The following is a 22218-nucleotide window of genomic DNA, read 5'->3' as shown; positions in this document are numbered from 1 at the left end:
TGTTTTTGTTTTGTTTTTGTTTTTAGAAACAGTCTCACATAGCCCAAGCTAGCCTCCAACTTGCTCAGTAGCTGAACATGTCTTTAAACTCTAGAGCCTCCCGCCTCCACCTTCCTAGTTCTAGGCTAGCAGGTGTACCCTACCATAGTGATGATGAAAGATTTCCTAGGTGAGCACCGCCATTTTCCGAAGTGCGGTCCCACAAGACGGACAAGACAGACCGCAGACAGGGAACAGGGTCTTCTCATGGAGCCTCAGGACATCTGGCTCAGGCTAGTGTCCTGAAACTCACTACATATCCCAGGCTGACCCTAACGCAAGCTTCCTACCTTACAAATGCTGGGATTAACAGCATAAGCCCCAAACCTACTAGCTGTTTATTATTATTATATTATTATTCTTTGGTTTTTCAAGACAGGGTTTCTCTTTGTACCCTTGGCTGTCCTGGACTCTTGGTAGACCAGGCTGGCCTTGAACTCCCAGAGATCCACCTGTCTCTGCCTCCAAGAGTGCTGGGATGACAGGTATGCACCACAGCACCAGGATTAGCCCTTTTATTTTAAGGTTCACACAAAGTTGCCCCGGCTGGCCTTGAACTGTTTTGAGCTTGCCTCAGCCTCCCAAGTTGCTGCAGTGACAGGCCTGGAGCTAGAATGTAAGAGTCAGGACGAGCATGGGTTAGTTTGGGAGATGAGGCAGGAAGATCAGGAGTTCAAGACCACCCTTGAATACAGAAGCAGCTCAAGGCGTGGGCTAGCAGAGAACCTGTCCCCTTCCCAGAACCCTGGGTGGAGTGATGTCACAGAGGTCGCCACAGCTGAGGAGTCCAGGGGGGGCTGGGTGGCACTCGGCGGAGGGGAAGGATGTGTCTGCCCCCGCCCAGCCTCCCATGTCTGTGGTGAAATCCATCGAGTTAGTAATGCCCAAAGATGAGGTCTACCTGGCCGGCTCGAGCATAGATGGGCGGGTGATCCTCACCCTCAACAGCACCCTGGTGGACCCCGTCGTGAAGGTGGAGCTGCTCGGCAGGGGTTACGTCGAGTGGAATGAAGAAATCGGAGAGACCCGTGATTATAGCAGAGACGTTATTTGCAATAATAAGGCGGATTACGTGCATAAAACAAAAACATTCCTAGTGAAAGGTAAGAATGTGGACAGCGGCCTGGGGCAGGAAGGTAAATACCTCTGACTGGATGGGCAGAGGGAGGTCATGATAAACAATAACCAGTGTGAAGGTATCGAGGTGAGAGCCAACCTGAATCGGGCCTTTCAAAATGAGCTCGCAAAGACCCTTGGGAAGTACTGTATTCAGCCCCACAAACGGGGAGAGGCCCTCTGTGTTGAGACTCAAGTGGGCTCAGGAAGGCATCCCGAAGGTCTTGGGACAGGAGAGGAGGAGAGAGATGTTAGTTCTCCTTCCTGCGAGTTTAGCTCTGACATCACATCACCCTGAGTGACCTGGGAGCTCTCTCTCCTTCCCAAACTGTGTTATTGGGTTGTTGTGAGTGTTCACAGGTTTTCCAAGTTTGGGGTTTTGTTTTAAGACTGTCTATGTAGTCCTGGCTGGCTGTCCTGAAACTTGCTGTGTAGAGCAGGCTGGCCTCAAACTCACAGAGATCCACCTGCCTCTGCCTCCCCGAGTGCTGGGGTTACAGGCATGCGGGAGGCAGGAGAGTGGCTCCATGGTTCAGAGGGATGACTGTCTTCTGAAGGACCAGAGTTCAAGTCCCAGCACCCACATGGCAGCTCAACAACTGTCTGCAACAGATACACATGCAGGCAAAACACCAGTGCACATAAACTGAAAACAAAATTCTGTATACTAATAATTAAAAATCATTAGTGTTTTATAGCTCTATATACATGAATGTTTTGCCTGTGTCTATCTGTGTACCATGTGTGTGCCTGGTGCCCAAGGAGAACAGAAGAGGGAATTGGATCCCCAGAAACTGGAGTTACAGCTAATGTGAGCAGTCACATGGGTACTGGGAACCAAATCCAGGTCCTTTGCAAGAGCAGCCAGTGCCCTAACTGCTGAGTGGCCTACAGACCTTTGTTTAAGAAAGGCTCTTACTCTGTAGCATCATGCCAAGTATCAAGAGTACTTTTTCTCATTGAAAGATCTAATACTTAACTGCCATAGTAGAACTCTGGAGGCTGAGGCGGGAGGATTCCTGACAGTTTGGGACCAGCCTATGGCACAGAGCTCAGCATTACATAAACCAAGCTTGGTAGAGCATGCCTGTCACCTGTCACCTCAGCACTGGAGATGGAGGCAGGAGGATCAGGAGTGTAGCTCATCCTACACAGTGAGTTCCTGGCCAGCCAAGGCTCACCCTGAAAGACAAAACAACAAAACAAAACAGACAACCCTGCCCCTCCCCAGTTCGTAACCTGTGATTCACTCAGCTATCAGCCACTTACGGAGCACCTACTGTTTTCCAAATACAAACTAAGTGTTGCATTTACAACTCTGAATACAACAGATAATGTTTCTGAAGTTGAAGGGGAGGGGAGGCCATGAGAAGGTCAGTGGTGGTGCATACCTTTAATCCCAGTATTCAGGAGGCAGAAGTGCCCGAATCTCTGAGTAGAGGCCAGCCTGGTCTACAGACTGAGTTCCGGGACAACCAAGATTACACAGAGAAACCCTGTGTATGGGTGTGGGGGGAAGGATAAGAGGGTTTGGAGGGTCAGTTTATCAGGTAAGAACACTTACTACCGAGCCTGGATCATAGGCATATGCACACACACCACACACACACACCACACACACACACACCACACACACACCACACACACACACACACACACACACACACACACACACACACACGGGTAAATAAAAGTGCAATAAAAAAAAGTGAATAAGCCAGTCGTGGTGTCATGTGCCTTTAATCCCAGCACTGAGGAGGCAGAGGCAGGCAGATCTCTGTGAGTTTGAGGCCAGCCTGGTCTGCAGAGTGAATTCCAGGACAACCAGAGCTACACAGAGAAACCCTGCCTTGAAAAATCAATAAAAGAAAGAAAAACAGAAAAGATAAAAAGCAGGTTCACAGAAACTGCAGCAGAGTCGGAGGGTCCAGCTTTCTCAGCTGGCACTCAACACACATGGGGGTATGGTTCAGTGGTCCTCCCACCAGAAAAGGTTCTGGAAAGTTCTCACACACAGCCTCGGTGTGTTTCATTACAGACAATTGGTTAAGGGCAGGCAGCCACACCTTTGACTTCCATTTCAACTTACCTCCCAGGCTTCCGTCCACCTTCAACAGCAAGATCGGCCACATCTCCTACTTCGTGCAGGCCCTGTGCATGGGCCGGGAGCACATCCTGGCCAAGAAGAGGCTGTACTTGCTGGTCCAAGGCATTTCTGATTTCTGCCAGCACGACCTAATCCAGGTACCCGGGGGTAGGCGCAGGCACAGTAGGGCCACTGACCCAGGCTCCTGGGCGATTTTGCAAAAGGGGGCCAGAGCAGTAGGCCCAGTTAGAGGTGATTGTTGCCAAGCCTGGTGGCCTGAGTTTGGAGAGCCAAGAACCAGCTCCAGCACTGAGCCCTTGGCTGCCTCGTGCATGTTGAAACCTGGGCACCCTCTCCCTCCCGTCCCCCCACCACACAATAATTGATCAAAATATGTTAATAGAAAAGGTAGCTCGGAAGCCAGAGCAGGACCTTAGCAGGCGGGGTGGCTCTCAGCTCTGACTGCATGCCCTGGCCGTGTCTTGCAGACAAGTGACTGTTGGGGCCCCTCCAGGCCCCAGTTCACCATGGAGCTCTTCCACCCACCTCCCCCAAAACCTGCTAAAAGCCAAGTGAGGGCATTTAACAGCAGGGTGGAGGTGGTGTGCCCTTGGACATCAGTGGCTGTCACAGGGGGAAAGGTGTGTGGATGCCAGGGGACTTGACCCAGCACCTCACAGAGCCCAGGACACCTGCAGGGAGCAACCCAGTCCTTTCCCAGTGATGCTACGGGGAACCTCCTGGTCAGTCCCACAGAGCCAGGATACTCGGTGGCCCCTTTTCTAGGGCCTGTGAACCCTACAACAGTGGAGAAGGTAGCCTCGGTCCTCATGGGAAGAAAGGCCCAGCCTCCAGCCTCCAGCCTCCAGCCTTCAAGTGTGGTGCCCTACCCACTGGTCAGTCCTGAGGGAGATTTGTAATGACTGACCAGGGACATTGATCCCCCGTGCCCAGAGCCTAGCAGTGAAAGGCAGGAAGGAGGATTTTGATTGGAGGTTCAAGCTCAAATTCCAGCGACCCCTCTGTCTGCCACGTGACTCCATCCCCCATAGGGAAAATGGGTACTTCAAACCAGGGTGCAGAGGTGAATCAGTGGGAGAGCCGAGAGAGAAGGGAGAGAGACAGAGAGCCGGAGAGACAGAGATCAGGACTTTTAGAAGCTTGGGCCTGCCTCAGGGCAGTGATACAGTCCCACATAGAACCTGTCATATCCACAGCAATGGAAGCTTGTGACCCAGCCAACATCAGGGGGATGCTGGGAGGACTCAGGGCCTGAGCACCCGCCCCCTGGGAGCCTTTCTGCAGGCCATGTGCCCTCTCTGGGGCCTGCGTGAGAACCAAAAGTGACTGACGGAGAACCATGAGGGAGCATCAGTGAAGAGTACAGCCTGTGCAAAGGCCCTGGGGCTGCCCAGTGCCCAGTGTGAAGGATGGCGGTGAGGTGAGGAAGCCCATGTGGGGGGCCCAGCTTGGTTCTCGCCCACCACAGTTCCTTGAGGCCTTCGGAGGCCCCAGCACAGCCACAAAGTTGAAGGTTTGATCACACAGAAGGGCTCAGAAAGGATCTCCTCACCTTAGTGTAGCAGGCAGAGAGAACAGCCCCTTGTTGAAAAGGTCAGTGAGACATGGGGTGAGAGGCTGAGCGTGGAAGATGAGGTCAAAAGGGTCAAAGTTTGCAGGGAGAGGTGGGGCATGCCTGTAATCCCAGATATCTGTTAGTTCAAGGCTAGCCTGTCCAGGATAGCCAAGGCTACACAGAGAAACCCTGTCTCAAAAATAAAGAAAAAAGTCAAGGATTAGCTAGACCCTTGACCCTTGACCCTTGATCCTACAAGGACAGCACCTGAACCTAACTATGCTCTTCTTTTTCCTCTTCTTCTTCCTCCTCCTCCTCCTCCTCTTCTTGGTTTTTCTAGACAGGGTTTCTCTGTGTAGCACTGACTGTCTTTGACTCGCTTTGTAGACCAGGCTGGCCTTGAACTCCCAGAGATCCACCTGCGTCTACCTCCTGAGTGCTGGGATTACAGGTGTGCGCCCAGTTTGAAGTTTCCTTTTTCATTCTTTATTTTTACAATTATCTATCTTGGTGGAGGGGCTCTGTCACAGGCGCTTATCAGAGGAAAGCTTTCTGTGGGAGTCACTTCTTTCTTTCCACCGTGTGAGTCCATGTGGATTCAACTCTGGTCTTTAGGTTTGGGGACAGGTGCCTTTCCCAGCTGAGCCATCTTGGAGCCTCCGAATGGGTTGCATTATTTAAATCGCAGGTCATGACCTATGAGAAAGTTGCAAAAGTCAATTTGGCGTGATCAGGGTGTAGCAGTGCATCTTGGTCATCCCAGACCTTGAAAGGCAGGCAGGAGGATGGCAACCTGTTAGAGAGGCCAACCTCAGCTATCTAGTGAGAACCTGAGTCAATGACAGTGATGACCGTAAGAATAATACTAATAATAGAAATAAGCCAGGTGTGGTGGCGCATACCTTTGATCTCAACACTTGGGAAGCAAAGGCAGGCTAGTCTCTGAGTTCAAGGCCACCCTGGACTACAAATCGAGTTCCAGGACAGCCAGGGCTGCAGCACAATGCCTGACTGTTCATTTGTTTTGTTTTTGTTTTTTGAGAAAAGGTCCCTGGTAGCCTAGGCTAGCCTCCAACTTCCTGTGTAGCAAAGGCTAAGATTGGAAATCCTGACCCTCCAGCCTCCACCTGCTGAGTGCTGGGGACAGGCGTGTGCCGCCACGACAGACTGCTTTATTTGGTGCTGGGTGAGAACCCGAGGCCCTTGTATATGCTGGGTGAGGGCATCTACTCACTGAGCCCCCTCTGCCCTGTGCTTTTGAAAACGATCTCCTTCTATAGCCCAGTCTGTCCCTTCTTTAGCCCAGGCTGCCCCTGAACTAAGCCTCCTCCATCTGGGCCTCCTGAGTGCCCCAAGGTCCCTAGCGCTGAAGACACAAATCTGGGTCCCACCTCCCCCTCGGCGCACGGCAGGCTTCCGTGACTCTCAGGGGTCTATCCCCTTCCCTTTAAAGAACCCCGTGTCGGTGGAAGCCGAGAAGAAAGTGGTGTATAACTGCTGCAGCCAGGGCTGGGTGAGGCTGCAGGTGCTGATGGGCAAGAGCACCTTCGCGCCGGGCGAGAGGGTGACCTTCACGTCCGAGATCCGCAACCACACCGGCAAGTACATCAAGACGGTGGTGTTCGCCCTGTACGCCCACGTGCAGTACGAGGGCTTCACGCCCAACGCCGAGAGGCGCTGGCGGGCAGACAGCAGCGAGCTGCTGCGGCAGATGGCCAACGCGCGCATCCCGGCCTTCAACAGCACCACGGTGGTCAGTGCCTTCAACCTGCCGCTGGTGCTGTCTCTGAGCAATGGCTTCCAGGAGAACGAGATCCTGCGGACCAGCTACGAGCTTGTGGTCACCATCCATCTCCCCTGGTCCTTGTCGGCCGTCAAAGCCCGGGTCCCCATCATCATCACCAGTACCAGGGAAGACAAGGACTGCTGCTGCCAGGATGAGTCGCCAAATGACAATCAACTGGTTTGACTGCCCGAACTTTAAAGATTAAAAGCCTATTCTAAGTCTCAGCTGTTTGTCTGTTGGGCCTGGGGCTGACCAGGGGTGTACAAAGCCCTGGGCTCTGTCCCCAGTACCACATAGTCCCGGTGTGACGGCGTACACCTGTCATCCCAGCACTCAGGGGGATGAGCTGGAGGAGCAGGAGTTCAAGGCTGGCTTCCGCTCCACGTAGCAGCCTTGTGAGACCCTGTCTGAAAGGAGCAAAGGTGTCTCTGGGATCTTGGCAGTCTCTGCGGGACAAGCTCTCATGGGCTAAGTATCTACATCTGGACAAAGATTCCCAAGGCCTGAGCATGGCGACACACACCTAGCACCGAGCACTGAGGAGGCCGAGGGAGTATGATGAGAGGTTTGAGGTCATGGTTGGCTACATCAGAGACACAGCTAAAGCTTGCTGGGACATTCTATCCAGTTCTACAGCTTTCTCTTGTCCCCTTCCACCTCTACCCCTGAGACTCAGTGACCCACACAGGCAAACGTTGGGGACACTTCCTGTGTGGTGGCTGATGGCACCCACTGTGCCAGGTGGGCCAACGGGAGATGGCAGCTGGGGCCTCCCTGCTTCCTGTTCCCCGTGGACGGGCCCCTCATTCTCCCTGGCTCCTGACTCCAAAATACCCCTCTCAGAAACCCAAGCCACCCACACAGCTGCAACCTCTCTAGGGTAGGTGGGGGGAGGGGACAGGGAACAGAGCAGCAGGTGGGGAGGAATGTCCACATTACAAGCCCTGGCCACCAGTGTTGTGACACCGCCCCCCCCCCCCCATCTAGGAAATGTGAACTCTGTCATCTAGGGCTGGCGGATGGAGGTCAGCCCTCTTGTCAATTAGAGGGGCTTAAGGGTCCTATTGAGGCAGCCAGATGCCACCGCCAAGGTCCAGAGTGATGCCTCCATGTTCACCAGGACAGCAGGCCACTCGGTCTCCCCTTGGGAGACCCGTCTCCAAAGAGACAGCAGGAACAATCTGTCCCCACCAGCATGACAACCCGGCCAGGGTGACCCGGTGCTGGCAGTGCTCTGAGTTGCCGCCCAAGCCAAGGCACCCCGGCCCAGGCTGCTCTCTGCCAGGACTGGGAGGGCCGAGATTCCCGAGGGATTGGGTTACAGGCCCCACAGGGCACAGCCCTTGGGCCGGCAGAAGATATTTACCAAGTGAATTCTGCCCGCTGGCTGGCTTTAAGTCACCTCAGGAGCCAACCAGCAGCCTGCAGGGTCTGCCTCAGAGCCCAGAGAAACAGGAGACCTAGCAGATGCCTCTCCTAGGACGTAGTGGCCAGGAAATGTGGCCAGAGAGAGGAGACCAGGTAAACCACAGGGGCCTGAGAAGCAGGTCCAGCCTGGGTCTCAGCCATGCTCCTCCCCAAAGCCGGCCACCACCACCTCACAGGAGATGGCGGCAGGCAGCTGGCGCCAGGAGGCCCAGGAGGGCGGGGACAGCCAGGGCCTACATGTTAAATGACCCCCAGCTTCCTGTGGCCAGGGGCAGGACAAAGCCCTGGTCACACAGGCCATGTGAGGAGGAGTCAGCCTTGGACAGCAGCTGGCTGGCCATCAGGTTACTGAGGAAAAGCTAAGACTTGTGGCTGTTAACGTCTCCTCCAAAGAGCAAGGACACTGTGGAAGAGAGCTCCCAGTCTGTCTAGAATCTTCTATTCCTTTTCCTGCCTTAAATCTCAGGTAGCCCAAGTTGGCCTCAAACTCACTGCACAGCACAGAGCTACCCTTGAACTGATTCCCCTGGTCCCCCTTCTTCCAGCTCTGTGATGCTGGCTGGGGTGACCTGGTGGTTGTGGTGGGGGAGCAGAACCCAAGTTTTGTGTGAATTGTGCCCCAGCCCCTAATTTCTCCTAAAATTAAAAGAAGCCGGAAGTGGTTGCAGTATCTCCCATTCCAACCCTGGGAGACTGAGACGGGGAGATTGTCCCAGTCAGTCAGACTCTTGTGGCACAGGAGTGCCCCCACCAAAAATAGAGCTAACACATAGTTTTAAAGTTCCTTAGATTCACCACACCCCCCAGCATTATTTTGTTTTTAAGACAGAGTCAGTATGTAGCTCTGGCTGTCCATCTGGTCTTCCCCTAAAGTTTTGTTTCTTTGTTTTTCAAGACAGGGTTACTCTGTGTAGCCCTGGCTGTCCTGGAACTCTCTCTGTAGACCAGGCTGGCCTCGAACTCACAGAGATCTGCCTCTGCCTCCCAAATGCCCGGATTAAAAGGGTTGGCCACCATGCCTGGCTCTTCTAGTCTCAACGTTACCCTGCCAGCCTATCTTCCCGCTGGTCTCTGAGTCCTGCCAAGCCGAGAGGGTCCAGACTATCTCCCAGGGGCTGCCCTGCCGAGCTTGGCCTACAGTCGGTGGCTAGAAATTGTTCAATACCAGTATACCCACCCAAAGAGCCCTGGGCCAGGCCCAAGGTTAATAGGGCATGCCCACTATGGCAAAGAGGGACGGGGACACCTGTTGGGGACGCAGGGGGAAGGGGTGCTGGGGGGGGGTCACAGAGGGAAGTGGGGTGTCAGGAGCAGGGCGCCACCTGGCGGCAGCGGGCCCCATGCCGCCCCGGCCCTGTGAAGGCAGTTCAGTGGAAGCAGGAAGAGAAGGAACTCAGTCTGAGTCAGGGCAGCCCAGAAAGAGAGGAGCTCCCCGGCGGAAGTCAGGAAACACTAGCGGTAATTCAGCGAGGGGGGGTCCTCCCCAGGACCGGCTCACAGGTGTAGCTGCAAAGGTCTGTGCACGGGTCTCACAGGAGACCTGAGAGGTTAGGGAGCCAGCATTCACACTCTCAGCCAGCACAGTCACGCCTTTCTCAGCCCCTGCGGCCATCTGAGCTTAACACCTTGGGTTACAGACCCAAGGAAGAAAGATTTAGGGATTTAAAAAAAAAGTCCAGGCAGCAGTTTCAGGAAAAAATTGATCCAGGAGTCTAGGAGCCGAAAGCCGAGCGCTGCCCATGGCTGGCCATCTCTGGGCCTCAATGCCTTTGTACCCCAAAAAGGCCTTGGACAATGAGAGCCTCAGTCTGGGTGAGAGCAAGCTTTCATTTAGGTCGGTATCAGGACTGGGACTCAGGGTGCGTACCCTGCCTATCGATTCCCCTGTCCGATGGGCTTCTGAAGATGTCACTCAACTATCCCTTGGATCTGTAAGTTTCTTTGAGTTCTCTGGAAACGCGGGAGGATTCGTGGAGCTTCAGAACGGGCCTCCCCTCTCCAGGACCAGGGCTCCAGATCTTTCTGGGACTCGACTAACGCAAGCAACCTGGTCTGGATCACCTTTGAAGGGTAGGCGGGCGGGCGGGACTACTCCGTGGGGACCTCTGATTGGCCCTCTGTCCCATCACTCCAAGGCCCTCCCTGCACGGGATTCACAGGGCCGCTCCGCCCCTCCCGGGCAGATTCGAGCTGGCCTTGGGAGAGGTTGCCCCGATTCCACGATCTGAGGACTCTGGTGAGAGCTTAAGGGGCAGGAGGAGGGGAGTCAAGGGGGGTCAAGGTCGATTTGGAGGCGCCCTTGGATAGGAGGGAGAGAGGAGGCTTTGCTGGGAGGATCAGGGGTCCCCCAATTCCTGCACGCTAGGAATTCCTACTTTTACAGGAGACTGTAACTTTCACACGAGGTTCCAACTTTTGCAGAGCTTCCAATTCTTGGCCTGGGTCGTCCTGGGGCTTTAGAGGTGGAGACTGAGTTTCTGAGCGCCAAGAAAGGTGGATTCCACTGTCTTGGGTCCCTAGCGTTAGAGCTGTGCTCAAATGCACGTCCCGTGCTTCCTGGCCTGCGGTCCACCCTCCCCCTCGGGAGACTCATCTCCTGTCCCCAAGAACAACTAGCCCAGCTGCCACAATTGCACATAGTTTTACCAGGCGGGCGCCGGTCCCAGCCGCTGGAGTGGGGGCGGGGGTGGGAGGGGCCCTTGCATAAAGCCAGGCCTGTTCCACAGGGGGTTGTGACCTACGATCTTGTTCCCAGCGGGGCCTGGTGCCTCCTTCTCTTGAAATCTCTCAAATTCAGTGTGTTGGTGATTGTTTTTGGAAATGATCCTACTCTATAAACTAAGGTGATTTGGAACGCGCCATCCCCCTGCCTTCATGTTGGAATGGCAGCATTGTCACCAAACCAGACAGAAAGACTCCCTTAACCACTTCTAAGCCTTGGCTACCCGCTGTGCCTGTGGCCCTGGGGGCTTCTCTGGCTTTCTCAGTGGAGAAAGTAATCTTGTGGGCGGGGCATGCGGGGGAGGGTCGGTTCCTGGCAGCTGGAGCCAGCTGTGGGAGACCACAAGGATTCAGAAGGCGCTCATCTGAAGTGGCCACCCTTGCTGGTGGTGGGGAGCCCCAGGGGTGTGTGGCTCCTAAGGGATCAGTCAGGCTTGCTCCCCACTTTACCAGGTGGCAGTGACCGGTTTAGGTAGCGATCACAGGGCCTGAGGCATGACCATCATCACCTGACTCCTCTGTTGGGAAATCTGTCACAAACCGGAAGCTGCAACCTTCACCGGCAGCAGACCAGTTTATGGGGCATCCACTTAGGCTTAACTGAGTTGAGCATCTCCCAGATACCAACAGCTGATCGATCAGCCAGAGAAACGAGCTTCCCAAGGGGTCATCGATCTCTGAGCTCCAGAGCCAGTGAGATGGTACAGACTGATGCTTGAGTTTGATCTGGGAAAAGGAGATCTACTCCTACAAGGTTGTCTTGGTTAACAAGCATGCAGGCTCACCTCCACGTGGGCACACTACCCGAGCATGCGTGTACACACACACACACACACACACAATAATAATAAAGTCACTTGGGAGGCAGGAGGATCTCTGAGTTTGAGACCAGCCTGGTCTACAGAGTGAGTTCCAGGACAGGCAGGGCTACACAGAGAAACCCTGTTTCAAAAAATCAAAAATAAATGAATGAACAAATAAAGTGTAAAAAATAAAATAGAAAGAGGGTTGATTGTGGGGTTCAATGGTGAGCAGGTGCCTGGTGTGTGATAAGATCCCATGGGCTGGGCATGGTGGCACAGGCCTGGAATCCTAGCACTTAGGGAGGCAGAAGCAGGCAGATCCCTGTGAGTTCGGGGCCAGCCTGGTCTATAAAGGGAGTCCAGGATGTCCAAGGCCACACGGAGAAATCGTGTCTTTGAAAACCTTAAAAAAAAAAAAAAAAAAAAAAAAAAAAAGAACCTGTGGGCCCACCCTAAACCTTGTGCACACGCACACACCCCAGATCCAGTGTGCTCAGGAGTTAGAGGGTTCAGACTTGTCACCCCAGAGTGTCCTGGGGCACCAGCGTCTGCAACATTGACAACCTTTAGACTGGATGGCTACATGAGTCACTGGAGCTGGGGAAGAGAGACAGCGTGGCCTTTGCAGAGCCAAGAGTCCAGCTTCCCTCTGACATGGTCGCATTGATTCAAAACCCTGCCTTGTGTTATTTTTTGAGACACCGTCTCATGTAGCCCAGGCTGGCCTAGACTTCACTGTATAGTGGAGGATGGCCTTAAACACCCCCTCTTCCCCTCAGGTGCCACCATGCCCAGTGTCTGTGGTTCTGGGGTATCACGTAGGCTGATGCTGCCCTCTGGTGCCAGCCCCAGTCTTTAACTGGTTTTTATTTTGGGGTCTGTTTTGTTTTGTTTTGGGGGGGTTGGATTTTTTTTCAAAACAGGTTTTCTCTGTGTACCTTGGCTGACTTGGACTTGCTTGGTAAACCAAACTGGCCTCGAACTCACAAAGATCCGCCTGCCTTTGCCCCCCCAAGTGCTGGGATTACAGGGGTGCACCACAACGCCCAGCTTTTAACTGGTTTTTAAACAGGTTATATTACCTACCTGGCCTAAAAGTCAGGCACCTGCCTTCTACCTCTATCTGAACCCTGTCCTTAGCCGTCGAGTTTCCTGATAACATCTGTATAAAGACAAGTAAAGTCAGGCAGCCGGGATGGCTCAGCAGTTAAGAGTGCTACTGCTCCCTCAGAGGATCCGGTTCAGTTCCCAGCACCGGCTCCAGGCTCCTTACACGACCTAACTGCAGCCCCAAGCGTCTGGTGGTCTCGCTTGGACTCTGCGGCCCCTGCATGCCTGCATGCAAACAAAATTAAGGGATAAGCCTTTGTAAGATTTATTACACTTGTTTGTTTTTGCTTTTTGGGTTTTTGAGACAGGGTCTCACTGTAGACCAGGATGGCCTGGGACCCACGGAGATCCTCCTGCCTCTCATGAGCGCTGGGATTAGAGGCGTGCACCGCCACCGGGCTTTACCTTGTTATTTTAACTCTGTGTGAGTGTGTGTGTGTGTGTGTGTGTGTGTGTGTTGCCCATGGAGAGGCTTCATGCCCTGGAACTGGAGGTGCAGGCTATCGAGAGCCCCTGCTGTGGGTGCTGGGCATCAAACTGAAAGACTAGGACATGCTCTCTCTGCCCCCAAGCCACCTTTCCAGCCCCCAAATAAGGAGAATCTTGGATACTATTTCAGACATTTGTCGCTGAACATCCTGGCAGAGTAGATTCTGTCTTAACTTGAACATACAGGACATTTGTTAGTTGTTTCGTCTGTTTTCCCAGCTGCTGGTCATCTAGGTTGTTTCCACTGTCATGTTGAGACCCACAAAGGGGCACACTCCCCACACCCCAAAGCAGGACAGGTGTGGGGTCAGCCTCAGCTGTCTGGCCACATGGAAGAAGGCTGTGAGGGGAACGGCACCCTTGAGAGAGGAATCGGACCTGACCTGTCTCCTTACTGGATGACAACAGGGGGCTTTAAGGGGGCACATCCGCTAGCTGTAGCCTAGGACCTGTGTCGCAACCACACAGTAGGGGGCCGGCTCAGGGATGGAATCCTGCCTAGAATCCCCAGGGAGGGGCTGGGGGCGTGGTCAGGGTGGAGCCCACGCTTAGGATCCCCCCAGTGAGGGGCTGGGGTGTGGTGAGGGGGTGCAGTTTTGTTGGGTGTGCCTGGGGCGCTGGGTTGGGGAGGAGCTAGGGTGAGCCTTGCTCTGAGAGGGCTGAAGGTTCATAAATCACCTGCGCTTCCTGTGTTCTGCCGTTCCCCGCAGGGAGGAGTGGGCAGGCTGTAACTTGACTGTCTCTTCTGTGCACAGTACCTGCGGCTGAGACCATGTCTAGCAATGGGGCAGATGGCCCGGCTGAAGCCCAGGCTGCTGTGGAGGAGCCTGTCATGCAGGTGAGGGCCCGGAGTGGCAAGGAGCCCTGGGCTTCTAGGCTATATGGCAGCCTGTTGGGGGCTGGGCATGGCTGGCTAGGAGGGGTGTAGGAGGTCTCCTTCCTTCCTTCTCTCTTTCTTCTTGTTTTTGTTTTTTTCTTTGTTTTGTTTGAATTTACGCACTGTAGCCCAGGCTATTCAGGAACTCACAGAGATCCCCCACCTCTGCCTTCGGCATGCTGCGGATTAAACTCCTAGTCCCAGCCCTTCATTCTTTTTTTCCTTTCAATTCAGGGTCTCATGTAGCACAGGCTAACCTCAAACTCACTATATATAGCCAGCCTGGTCTACACATCGAGACCCAGTCTCAAAAAGTCCTCTGTCACCTCACTGCCTGACACATTACTGGGTGGTCAGCACGATGCTCAAACCAGTAAGGCACCAAAAGCAGAATATTCAAGTCCCTGTCTTATGCAACTGTTCGTGCCAGTTGCAATGGATCCCAGCTGATCTGTTCCCCAAATGAGAGCCTCCTGTGGGCAGGCCAAGCTTCTCACCAGTACCCCACCCTCTACAGCCCAGCGTGGTGGACCGCGTGGCCAGCCTGCCCCTCGTCAGCTCCACCTGTGGAATGGTGAGCGCCGCCTACGCCTCCACCAAGGAGAGCCACCCCCACGTGAGGACGGTGTGCGAGGCGGCCGAGACGGGCGTCAAGAGCCTCACGGCGGCCGCGGTCAGTGGCGCACAGCCCATCTTGTCCAAGCTGGAGCCCCAGAGTGAGTTGGGGAGCCCTGAGTGTGGAGAATGCCCCCCGTGGCCATCCTGGCAGGGAACCACCCCCGCCTCTGAGCTCCAGCCCCCTGAACCAATCCTGGGAGGCTCTCCCACCTTTGAAGGGCAGTTGCGCTGAAAGTGTGTTTTCTCTGGCGCCCTGCAGTCGCGTCGGCCAGCGAGTACGCGCACCGAGGGCTGGACAGACTGCAGGAAAGCCTGCCCATCCTCCAGCAGCCCACTGAGAAGGTCAGTGCGAAGTCAGTTGACTCTGTCTGGAGGTCCTGCCGAGTCCCAGCCGAGTCCCAGCCGTATACAGAATGCACACGTGGCAGCCCTTACTGTCCCCACCCATCCGGTCAGACTATCCTCTGGACCCTACTGAACCCAGAGCAAAGGGCACTTGGTGTCCTCTGGTCTGTGCCCTCAAGCACTGGTGCATGGTTGAGATTATGGTACACACCCTTAGAAACAGAGTTGCAAGCCTTTGGAAAGGAACCTCAACCCAAGAAGACAGGGGGTTGCAAATGCAAAGGACACACCCATCCCAGTCCTGCCCCAGGACCTTTGCATGTTCTGTTGTCAACTAAACCAGAATCTCAGCTCTGCTCTCCAGAGCCTCCATTAACCAATTGGATGGTAGAATGTTTTCTTTTTGTGGGGTTGGTTTGTTTGTTTGAGACAGGGTCTCTTTTTAGATAGCCCAGACTGGCTCAAATGTTCTGTGAACCCCTGACCACGCCCCAGCTGGGGGGTTCTGGGTGGGGGGTCCACCTAGCCCCCGTTCTTTTGGCCTCTGAATCATGCGCTGGGCAGCCACTTGGTGGTGAGCACACACTTCATTCTCATGTTTTGTATGTATGCCAAACCCAGGAATAGTTGAACCCCAGGACAGTGGGACAGACTTCTGCTCCTGCAGAGGCCCCGCATTCCAGCTGTGATGGCATCTGGATGACTCTGTCCGAGGCAGCTGGAGGCCTCCCAGCATCCCTCTCTCTCACTCGAAGCACGTTTTCTCCCAGCACAGATCTTTTGCAGGGCCCCCTCCCATTACAGAGGGGTGCAGTTCTGGGTCAGACTCTTGTGACAGAGCCTGTACTGAGGCTCTGGGCTCTGTCACGTTTCTGGGTGCTGGGAAGTTGCTTTACCCTCTGAGCCACATGGGGCCAGGGTGTGGCCAACATGGCCTTTGAACCTGGGTTATTACATAGGCTGAAGCTACACAGTGAGTTTAGGGTTGGAGCCGGCCTGGGATAGCTGAAACCCAGGGTCAAGAATAAAACAGCCAAAAAATAAAACAATTTAAAAAAAGAATAAATAGAGCCAAGACAGTTCAGTGAGTAACGGTGACTGCGGCCAAGCCTGAGGACCTGGGTCCCATCTTCAGCACCCAGGAAGGAAAAGGAGGGAACTGACTCCCACAAGTTGTCCTGTGACTGCCACATATGTGCTGTGGCGTCCACAAGTGTAAGAAGAAATTTGAATTCTTTAATTACCTGATTGATTGATTGATTGATTGATTGATTAGAGGCTGGAGAAACAGCTCAGTGGTCAGGGCTGTTTGCTGTTCTCCCACTGGACCTGAGTTCCCATCCCACTGTCCGTTTCAGGTAGCTCACTGCCTCATAGAGCTAAAAATAAAAATCATAGGTCTTTTTATAAAAAAATTTTTAACTAATTGGGGAGAACGCAGGTTCAGCTAGGAACGCCTCAAGATAAAACCCAAAGGCACCGAGAGGCTGAGCGGCAGCTCTCCAAGGCTAGCTGCACGGAAACCCGCCTTCCTCCCCAGCGCTGGGATTGAAGGCCCGCGCCCCACTGCCCATCTATAAAGTGTCAACCACACACGGCTTGGGTGGCCCCCTCTTGCCTCCCTGAGTGGGGGACACGGGTGTGGAAGGACACTGATACGCCCCGTCCTGCAGGTTCTGGCGGGCACCAAGGAGCTGGTGTCATCCACGGTGTCTGGGGCCCGAGAACTGGTATCCAACTCAGTGTCTAATGCAAAGGACACGGTGGCCACCCGTGTCACGGGAGCAATGGATGTGACCCGTGGGGCCGTGCAGAGCAGCGTGGACATGACCAAGTCGGCGGTGACCAGCGGCGTCCAGTCAGTCATGGGCTCCCGAGTGGGACAGATGGTGATTAGTGGCGTAGACACGATGCTGGTGAAGTCAGAGGCCTGGGCAGACAACCGCTTGCCCCTGACGGACGCAGAGCTAGGTGAGTGTCCTTGCCCTGTCCCGTCCCGCCTCCAGCCTGGCCCCTGTCTCAGTGCCTTAGCTTTGTCTTCCCGCAACTGAACCCAAGAGAACCCCCTCGTCTGCCCACAAGTCCTCTGGCACATAGGTTCTGTCTGTCCACCATGTAGGTTCCGGGAATCAGACTCAGTCAGGCTTGGCAACAAGTACCAATACCCACTGAGCCATTTCTTGGTTCAAGGGTGATCCTTCTGCTACGCCTCCCAAGTACTGACAGGTACACCGCCCTGGCTTCCACAGAGGTCTCAGTTCCTCCTCAGCTGGCCCCGAGCCTGCAGCTCTGTGGCTTTTGAGTGGCTCATATTCCTCCAAAGCGAGACCAGTGTCCACTCCCAGCTGGCAGTGACCCTTGGGTGGGGGTGGGGCCAGACCTGCCTGCACCTCAGCAGACAGCAGGTGATGCCCACCTGGGAGAGGGTGGGGTGCAGGATGAGAGAGTAGGGAGGCGCCCCAAGTCAGGGGTGGTGCCTGAAGAGGAAGCAAGGCTCTGAGAAGGCGGCTCCCGTCTGAGCAGCCTTGGTTTTAACCGCTGCCCTCCAGATTCACCCCCGGCTGGGGACGCCTGTTCTGTGGGCTCTAAGGCAGCTTGTATGTAGTGCCAGGTAGGGACCAGCAGAGCCATGTGGGACCTAGGTGTGTAACCCAAGCAAGGTGGCCTGTGCCTGCCGGCCTAGCACGTGGGGGGCTGAGGCAGGAACCTGGGCTGCAGGCCATGACCCTGTCTCACAAGAATCAGCTTCAGGCTGGGGCTGGGTAGAGCCTTCACCTGGCATGCACGTGGCCCTGGGTCCGGACCCCAGCACAGCAGCCAGCAGAGGTAGCACACACCTGTCACCCAGCACTTGGGAAGTGAGAAGATTATGCGTTAGAGGCCTGCCGGGGTGGGGGGCGGGGGGAAGAGGTGTACGCATTTAATCTCAGCCCTCGGGGAGGCAGAGGCAGGTGGAGCTCAGTGACTTCACAAAGAAGCCCTGTCTCAAAAAAAAAAAAAAAAAAAGAAGAAGTTGGAGGCCAGCCTGAGTCTTTGCCACCCGATCCAGTTGGGGCCAGTTGAGCAGCCTGCCTGTCGCTCCCTGTGTCCTCCAGCTCTGTCCTGGGCTCCCTGCCCTGCGCTGGCACAAAGCCCCTTTCACTTTCCTGGGTGAAAGTCCCAGCTTCCAGGAGAACTGCCACACAGCAGCTGGCCTGGACCAAAAACTAGCTGATTTGGAAAATACACCATGTAAGGAGAAGTGGGAAGGGGAAAAAAAATTTTTTTTTCCCCAAAATATAGGATTTTGCCTGGTATGATGGTACGCAATCCCAGCACTCAGGAGGCAGAGGCAGGCAGGTGTATATGAGTTTGATTCCAGCCTGGGCTACGTAGTGGGTTCTAGGCCGGCTAGGGCTATCCAGTGAGACCCTGTCTTAAAAACCAAATAAAACGAAAAGCCCCAGGATTTGGCTTCGTGGCTCTGACTGTCCTGAAGGTCTCTCACTGAGTGTGTGTCATGGCAGAGGTCACAGGGCACCACTCACAGACTTGGCTAAGCTGGCTGGCCAAGGGCCTCGACCTGCCCGTCCTGTCTCCTCCCAGTGCTGGGATTACAACCCTGGGCCACCACCTGGTTTTCAAATTTTTAAAAATACGCATCTTTCTTCCTTTCTTTCTTTCTTTTCTTTTTTGTTTTTCTTTTACACAGGGCTTTACGGTGTCACCTTGGCTCTCCTAGACTGGCTTTAGAGTCCAGGCTGGCCTCAAACTCACAGAGACTTGCCTGCCTCTGTCTCCCAGCGTGCTAAGATCACAGGTGTGCACCACCGCCCCGGCTTAAAGGTAGATTGCATTTTAATCGTAAGAGGTGTGCCTGTGTCAGGTGGGGGGAGGGGCAGGCAGAGTGACATCTGTGTCCTCCATTTGGCGGGGGCCTGGAACTCGCCTTCCATTGCTCTCAGGGGCAGCTGGGGTGCTTTAGGGGAGAATCCAGTGCGGTAAGCTGGGGTGGGGAAAAGGTTTCCCATAGAGTTCTAGCTTAGCTCTTTCAGAATGAGATCGCCAGGGGCAATGGAAGCTCCCGTGTTCCGAAGCCTACGGTGCTACCAAAGGGTTACAGCTGTTGGTCAAGCTGCTGTGCAGAGTCCAGCAGAGATGCAGGCCATGGTCCGTGCCTGGTGGGCTTGAGGCCAGGACAGACACAGGCCCCGTATATTATCAATGACAAATCTCAGGGTCTGCAAGTGAGAGAGTGTACCTTAATTCATGTGAAATCAAGGCCGCATAAACCCTCGGCAGGCAGAGATTGCAGGGGTGAGTGTGTTTTATTTGCTGGGGTGAGGGGGTCGGAGATACTTAATGTCCTGTCACCAGAAGGAGAACGCAGTACTGAATCATCCTAAGGTGAGGGGAAATCTCCAAGTACAGTTGAAGGTCACTGTCTTGAGACTAAGATCTCCTCAGGGAGGGGCGTTTCTAGGAATTCCTAGGTGCTTGAAAGAGCAGTTTCCTTGTCAGGGAAGGGTCTGCCTGATGGAGTCTGCCCTGGTCTTACAGGACCTGGAGTCACGCAGATCAGGGGAGGCTTTTGGAACCCCGCTGAGAGAAGGGAGTGTGATCACAATAGACCAAGTGCAAAGAAATGGCTATCCGGAGATGTCAACCTTATCCAGCAGAGCCCCTCACTGTCGGTGTCTCCTACCTGGGAGCCTCAGGTTGAACTTGGGTCTTCAGACTCGGTGCAAGAACCTTGACCTGCTCTGCCACCTTGCTTTCCCAGTCCTGTGGATGAGCCTCTCTACAGCCGCTTTCCCATCGGCCCCCTTTTTCCTCTTCCTTCTGAGACAGGATCTCCGGTAGCTCAGGTTGCCAGAGACTTGCAGTCCTCCTGCCTCGGCGTCCCAGCTGCTCCGTGGAGAGCGTTGCCCTGGGGATTGTGGGCCTGACTAGGCTCTCCCTCTGTCCCTGCAGCCCTGATCGCCACGTCCCCGGAGGGCCTGGATATGGCCTCGCTGCAGCAGCAGAGACAGGAGCAGAACTACTTCGTACGGCTGGGCTCGCTGTCCGAGAGGCTGCGTCACCATGCCTATGAGCACTCCCTGGGCAAGCTCCGCAACGCCAGGCAGCACGCCCACGAGGCTCTGCAGCAGCTCACACATGCCCTCAGCCTGGTGAGCCTGGTGGGGGTTGGGGGGCACGGCCCCTTCCTGCAGCTCCCCTCCCTGGGATCTCACCCAGGAGCAGGTGGCTGGGCTGGTTCTCCTTGGCTGGCTTCCTCCACACTGTGGTGATCGGTCAGCTCAGGCTGTGTAACAAAGTGTACTGCCTGGAGACTGAACCAGAAATACTCTTTGTCCGACCCTGTGGGAGGCTGAAGTTCATTGAGACAGATGAGTTTCTGACTTCAGTGTGTGAGCCCGGGGTGTCCTGATCTAGACCGTTCCAGGGTGTGTGAGGCCTGGGCCTCTGTTTCTCTACCTGACTGGCTAGGGGTGCTGATCGCTGGGCCCTGGGGCCAGCAAGAGCAGCTAAGGTCCATGTCTACTACTGCAGCTTATTCTCGTGAAGCTGATGGTGGTAGCTGGTGGATCCATGCTCAGCACCGCCCAAGGGGAAAGATAAAAGGTGTGGGACCATCCCCATTCCGGCTGTGCGCCAGGACAGGGCCTCCCTTTGCTACAGCACCCACCCCCCCACTTTCTCTGGCTGCAGATGGAATCTGTGAAACAGGGTGTGGACCAGAGGCTCGGGGAAGGGCAGGAGAAGCTGCAGCAGATGTGGCTTAGCTGGAATCAGAAGACGCCTCAGGATGCCGAAAAGGACCCAGCCAAGCCAGAGGTACGCGCTAGGGCGCTGGGGGCGCCTTGTGTGTCTCTGCCCTGTTCTTCACACCATGCTCTCTGTCCCTGGGCGACTGCAGGATCCATGCTTTACAGGAGAATCTTGTTTTGGCTTTGGTTTTTAATTTTTGTATTTTTATTGTATTACTTGGGGGGATTGGTTTGGTTTCGTTTTGAGATGACAGCTGTACGACCAGCACGCCCGGTCTCTTAGTGTCCACATTGTGGCTTGATTTGGGGGTTGTAACTTTCGGAGAGGGGTTGATACAGGGTTTCTCTGTGTAGTCCTGGCCTTCCTGGACTCACTCTTGACCACCTTTTTAGAGATCCACCTCCCTTTGCCTCCCCAAGCGCTGGGATTTCAGGGGTGCACCACCACACCCTGCCTTTCTTAACTTTTGCTGTTTGGCCTTTGACCACTTCTTAGTGGCTTTTGTCTCTTAAGTCTAGATTGCAGGAATCTTCTGGGGTCTCTCTATAAATCTTAACTGTTTTGAAAAGGTTATGGGAGCCAAGTTGCTGTCCACCAGGCTGGGCTGGGGGCCCGGCCAGTCACCCCTGACCCTGCTCTTCCCTTCCAGCAGGTGGAGGCCCGGGCGCTCAGCATGGTGAGGGACATCGCCCAGCAGCTGCAGGGCACGATTGAGGCACTGGGCGCCAGCATCCAGGGCCTGCCCGGCCATATCAGGGAGCAGGCGCAGCAGGCCCACAGTCAGGTGGATGACCTTCAGGCCACCTTCTCCAGCATTCACTCTCTCCAGGATCTCACAGCCAGCGTACTTGCCCAGACCCGGGAGCGAATAGCCAGAGCCCGAGAGGCCCTTGACCACACTGTGGAGTATGTGGCCCAGAACACTCCAGTCACGTGGTTGGTGGGCCCCTTCGCCCCTGGAATCACTGAGAAAGCCCCGGAAGAGAAGAAGTAGGGAGAGGGATCAGGGCCAGCACCTGGATTGAGTCTGCTTTCCCAATAGCCCTATTGCCTAGCAGGTCCTCACCCGCTCTGAATCTGAAGGAGAGCTGTGTTTAACCTGTCCGTGACAGGGTGAACAGGAAGTGGCTGAGGGCTGAGTGTCTGCTGTTCTCAGATCCTGGGGCTCAATATTGTCCTAATAAATTTTCCATGCATCAGAGATCAGTGTGTGTGTTCCTTTCCCTCAGCTGAGCCGCCCTCGCGCCCCTGCGTCGCCTTCAGTCTCTGCCTTGTGTGCAGTGCCCGGCTCCTCACCCTGAAGGCCGGAGGTGACCACTGTGACAAGGAGGGACCGACCCACTGCTGCTTTCCCTCCACTCCGGTGTGAGGGAGGGCCGGTGTGGCCTATGGAACTCCACCTGCCAGACATGCCCGTGTCTGTCCCCCCTACACAAGGTCCTCCCAGCACTCAGGATCAGGAGTTAAAGG

At 54.8% G+C, this 22218-nt stretch overlaps 2 protein-coding genes and 1 long non-coding RNA gene across 4 annotated transcripts; 2 read left to right on the top strand and 1 right to left on the bottom strand.

Moving 5' to 3' along the window:
* Window positions 1-872: 872 nt before the first annotated feature.
* On the top strand, window positions 873-6821 carry Arrdc5 (arrestin domain containing 5). Its single transcript, XM_021632935.2, has 3 exons — window positions 873-1142; window positions 3194-3399; window positions 6271-6821. Exons 1-3 carry the CDS (start codon window positions 890-892, stop codon window positions 6784-6786), a joined length of 975 nt encoding a protein of 324 aa, XP_021488610.1. The 5' UTR covers window positions 873-889; the 3' UTR covers window positions 6787-6821.
* Window positions 5281-14997, bottom strand: LOC132648787 (uncharacterized). Its single transcript, XR_009587193.1, has 2 exons — window positions 14860-14997; window positions 5281-5513 (listed from the first exon to the last, which is right to left on the bottom strand). It is a non-coding gene; the product is annotated as an uncharacterized LOC132648787 (long non-coding RNA).
* Window positions 9467-21949, top strand: Plin3 (perilipin 3). Of its 2 annotated transcripts, none has more exons than XM_060371279.1 (8): window positions 9467-9489; window positions 13910-13992; window positions 14549-14747; window positions 14909-14991; window positions 16668-16965; window positions 19948-20147; window positions 20689-20814; window positions 21398-21949. In XM_060371279.1, the coding sequence occupies exons 2-8, from the start codon at window positions 13927-13929 to the stop codon at window positions 21740-21742; spliced, it is 1317 nt and encodes a 438-aa protein (XP_060227262.1). In that variant the 5' UTR covers window positions 9467-9489; window positions 13910-13926; the 3' UTR covers window positions 21743-21949. The 2 variants fall into 2 exon arrangements, with proteins under 2 accessions (XP_060227262.1, XP_021488607.1); XM_021632932.2 differs by lacking the exon at window positions 9467-9489 and adding an exon at window positions 10162-10267.
* The last annotated feature ends 269 nt before the right edge of the window (window positions 21950-22218 follow it).

This window comes from Meriones unguiculatus, chromosome 17, assembly GCF_030254825.1.
Source record: "Meriones unguiculatus strain TT.TT164.6M chromosome 17, Bangor_MerUng_6.1, whole genome shotgun sequence".
NCBI classification, from domain to species: domain Eukaryota; kingdom Metazoa; phylum Chordata; class Mammalia; order Rodentia; family Muridae; genus Meriones; species Meriones unguiculatus.
Note: the sequence above shows the minus strand (reverse complement) of the source record. Positions and strands in the feature narration are given on the sequence as shown.

Excerpts from the sequence above, each read along its gene's own strand:
- Arrdc5 (XM_021632935.2), top strand. The coding sequence starts at position 890 with ATGTCTGTGGTGAAATCCATCGAGTTAGTAATGCCCAAAGATGAGGTC. Across the intron at positions 1,143-3,193 it reads AAAAACATTCCTAGTGAAAG|ACAATTGGTTAAGGGCAGGC; the intron begins GTAAGAATGTGG and ends GTTTCATTACAG. Across the intron at positions 3,400-6,270 it reads GCCAGCACGACCTAATCCAG|AACCCCGTGTCGGTGGAAGC; the intron begins GTACCCGGGGGT and ends TTCCCTTTAAAG.
- Plin3 (XM_060371279.1), top strand. The coding sequence starts at position 13,927 with ATGTCTAGCAATGGGGCAGATGGCCCGGCTGAAGCCCAGGCTGCTGTG. Across the intron at positions 16,966-19,947 it reads CCTGACGGACGCAGAGCTAG|CCCTGATCGCCACGTCCCCG; the intron begins GTGAGTGTCCTT and ends CTGTCCCTGCAG. Across the intron at positions 20,148-20,688 it reads TCACACATGCCCTCAGCCTG|ATGGAATCTGTGAAACAGGG; the intron begins GTGAGCCTGGTG and ends CTCTGGCTGCAG.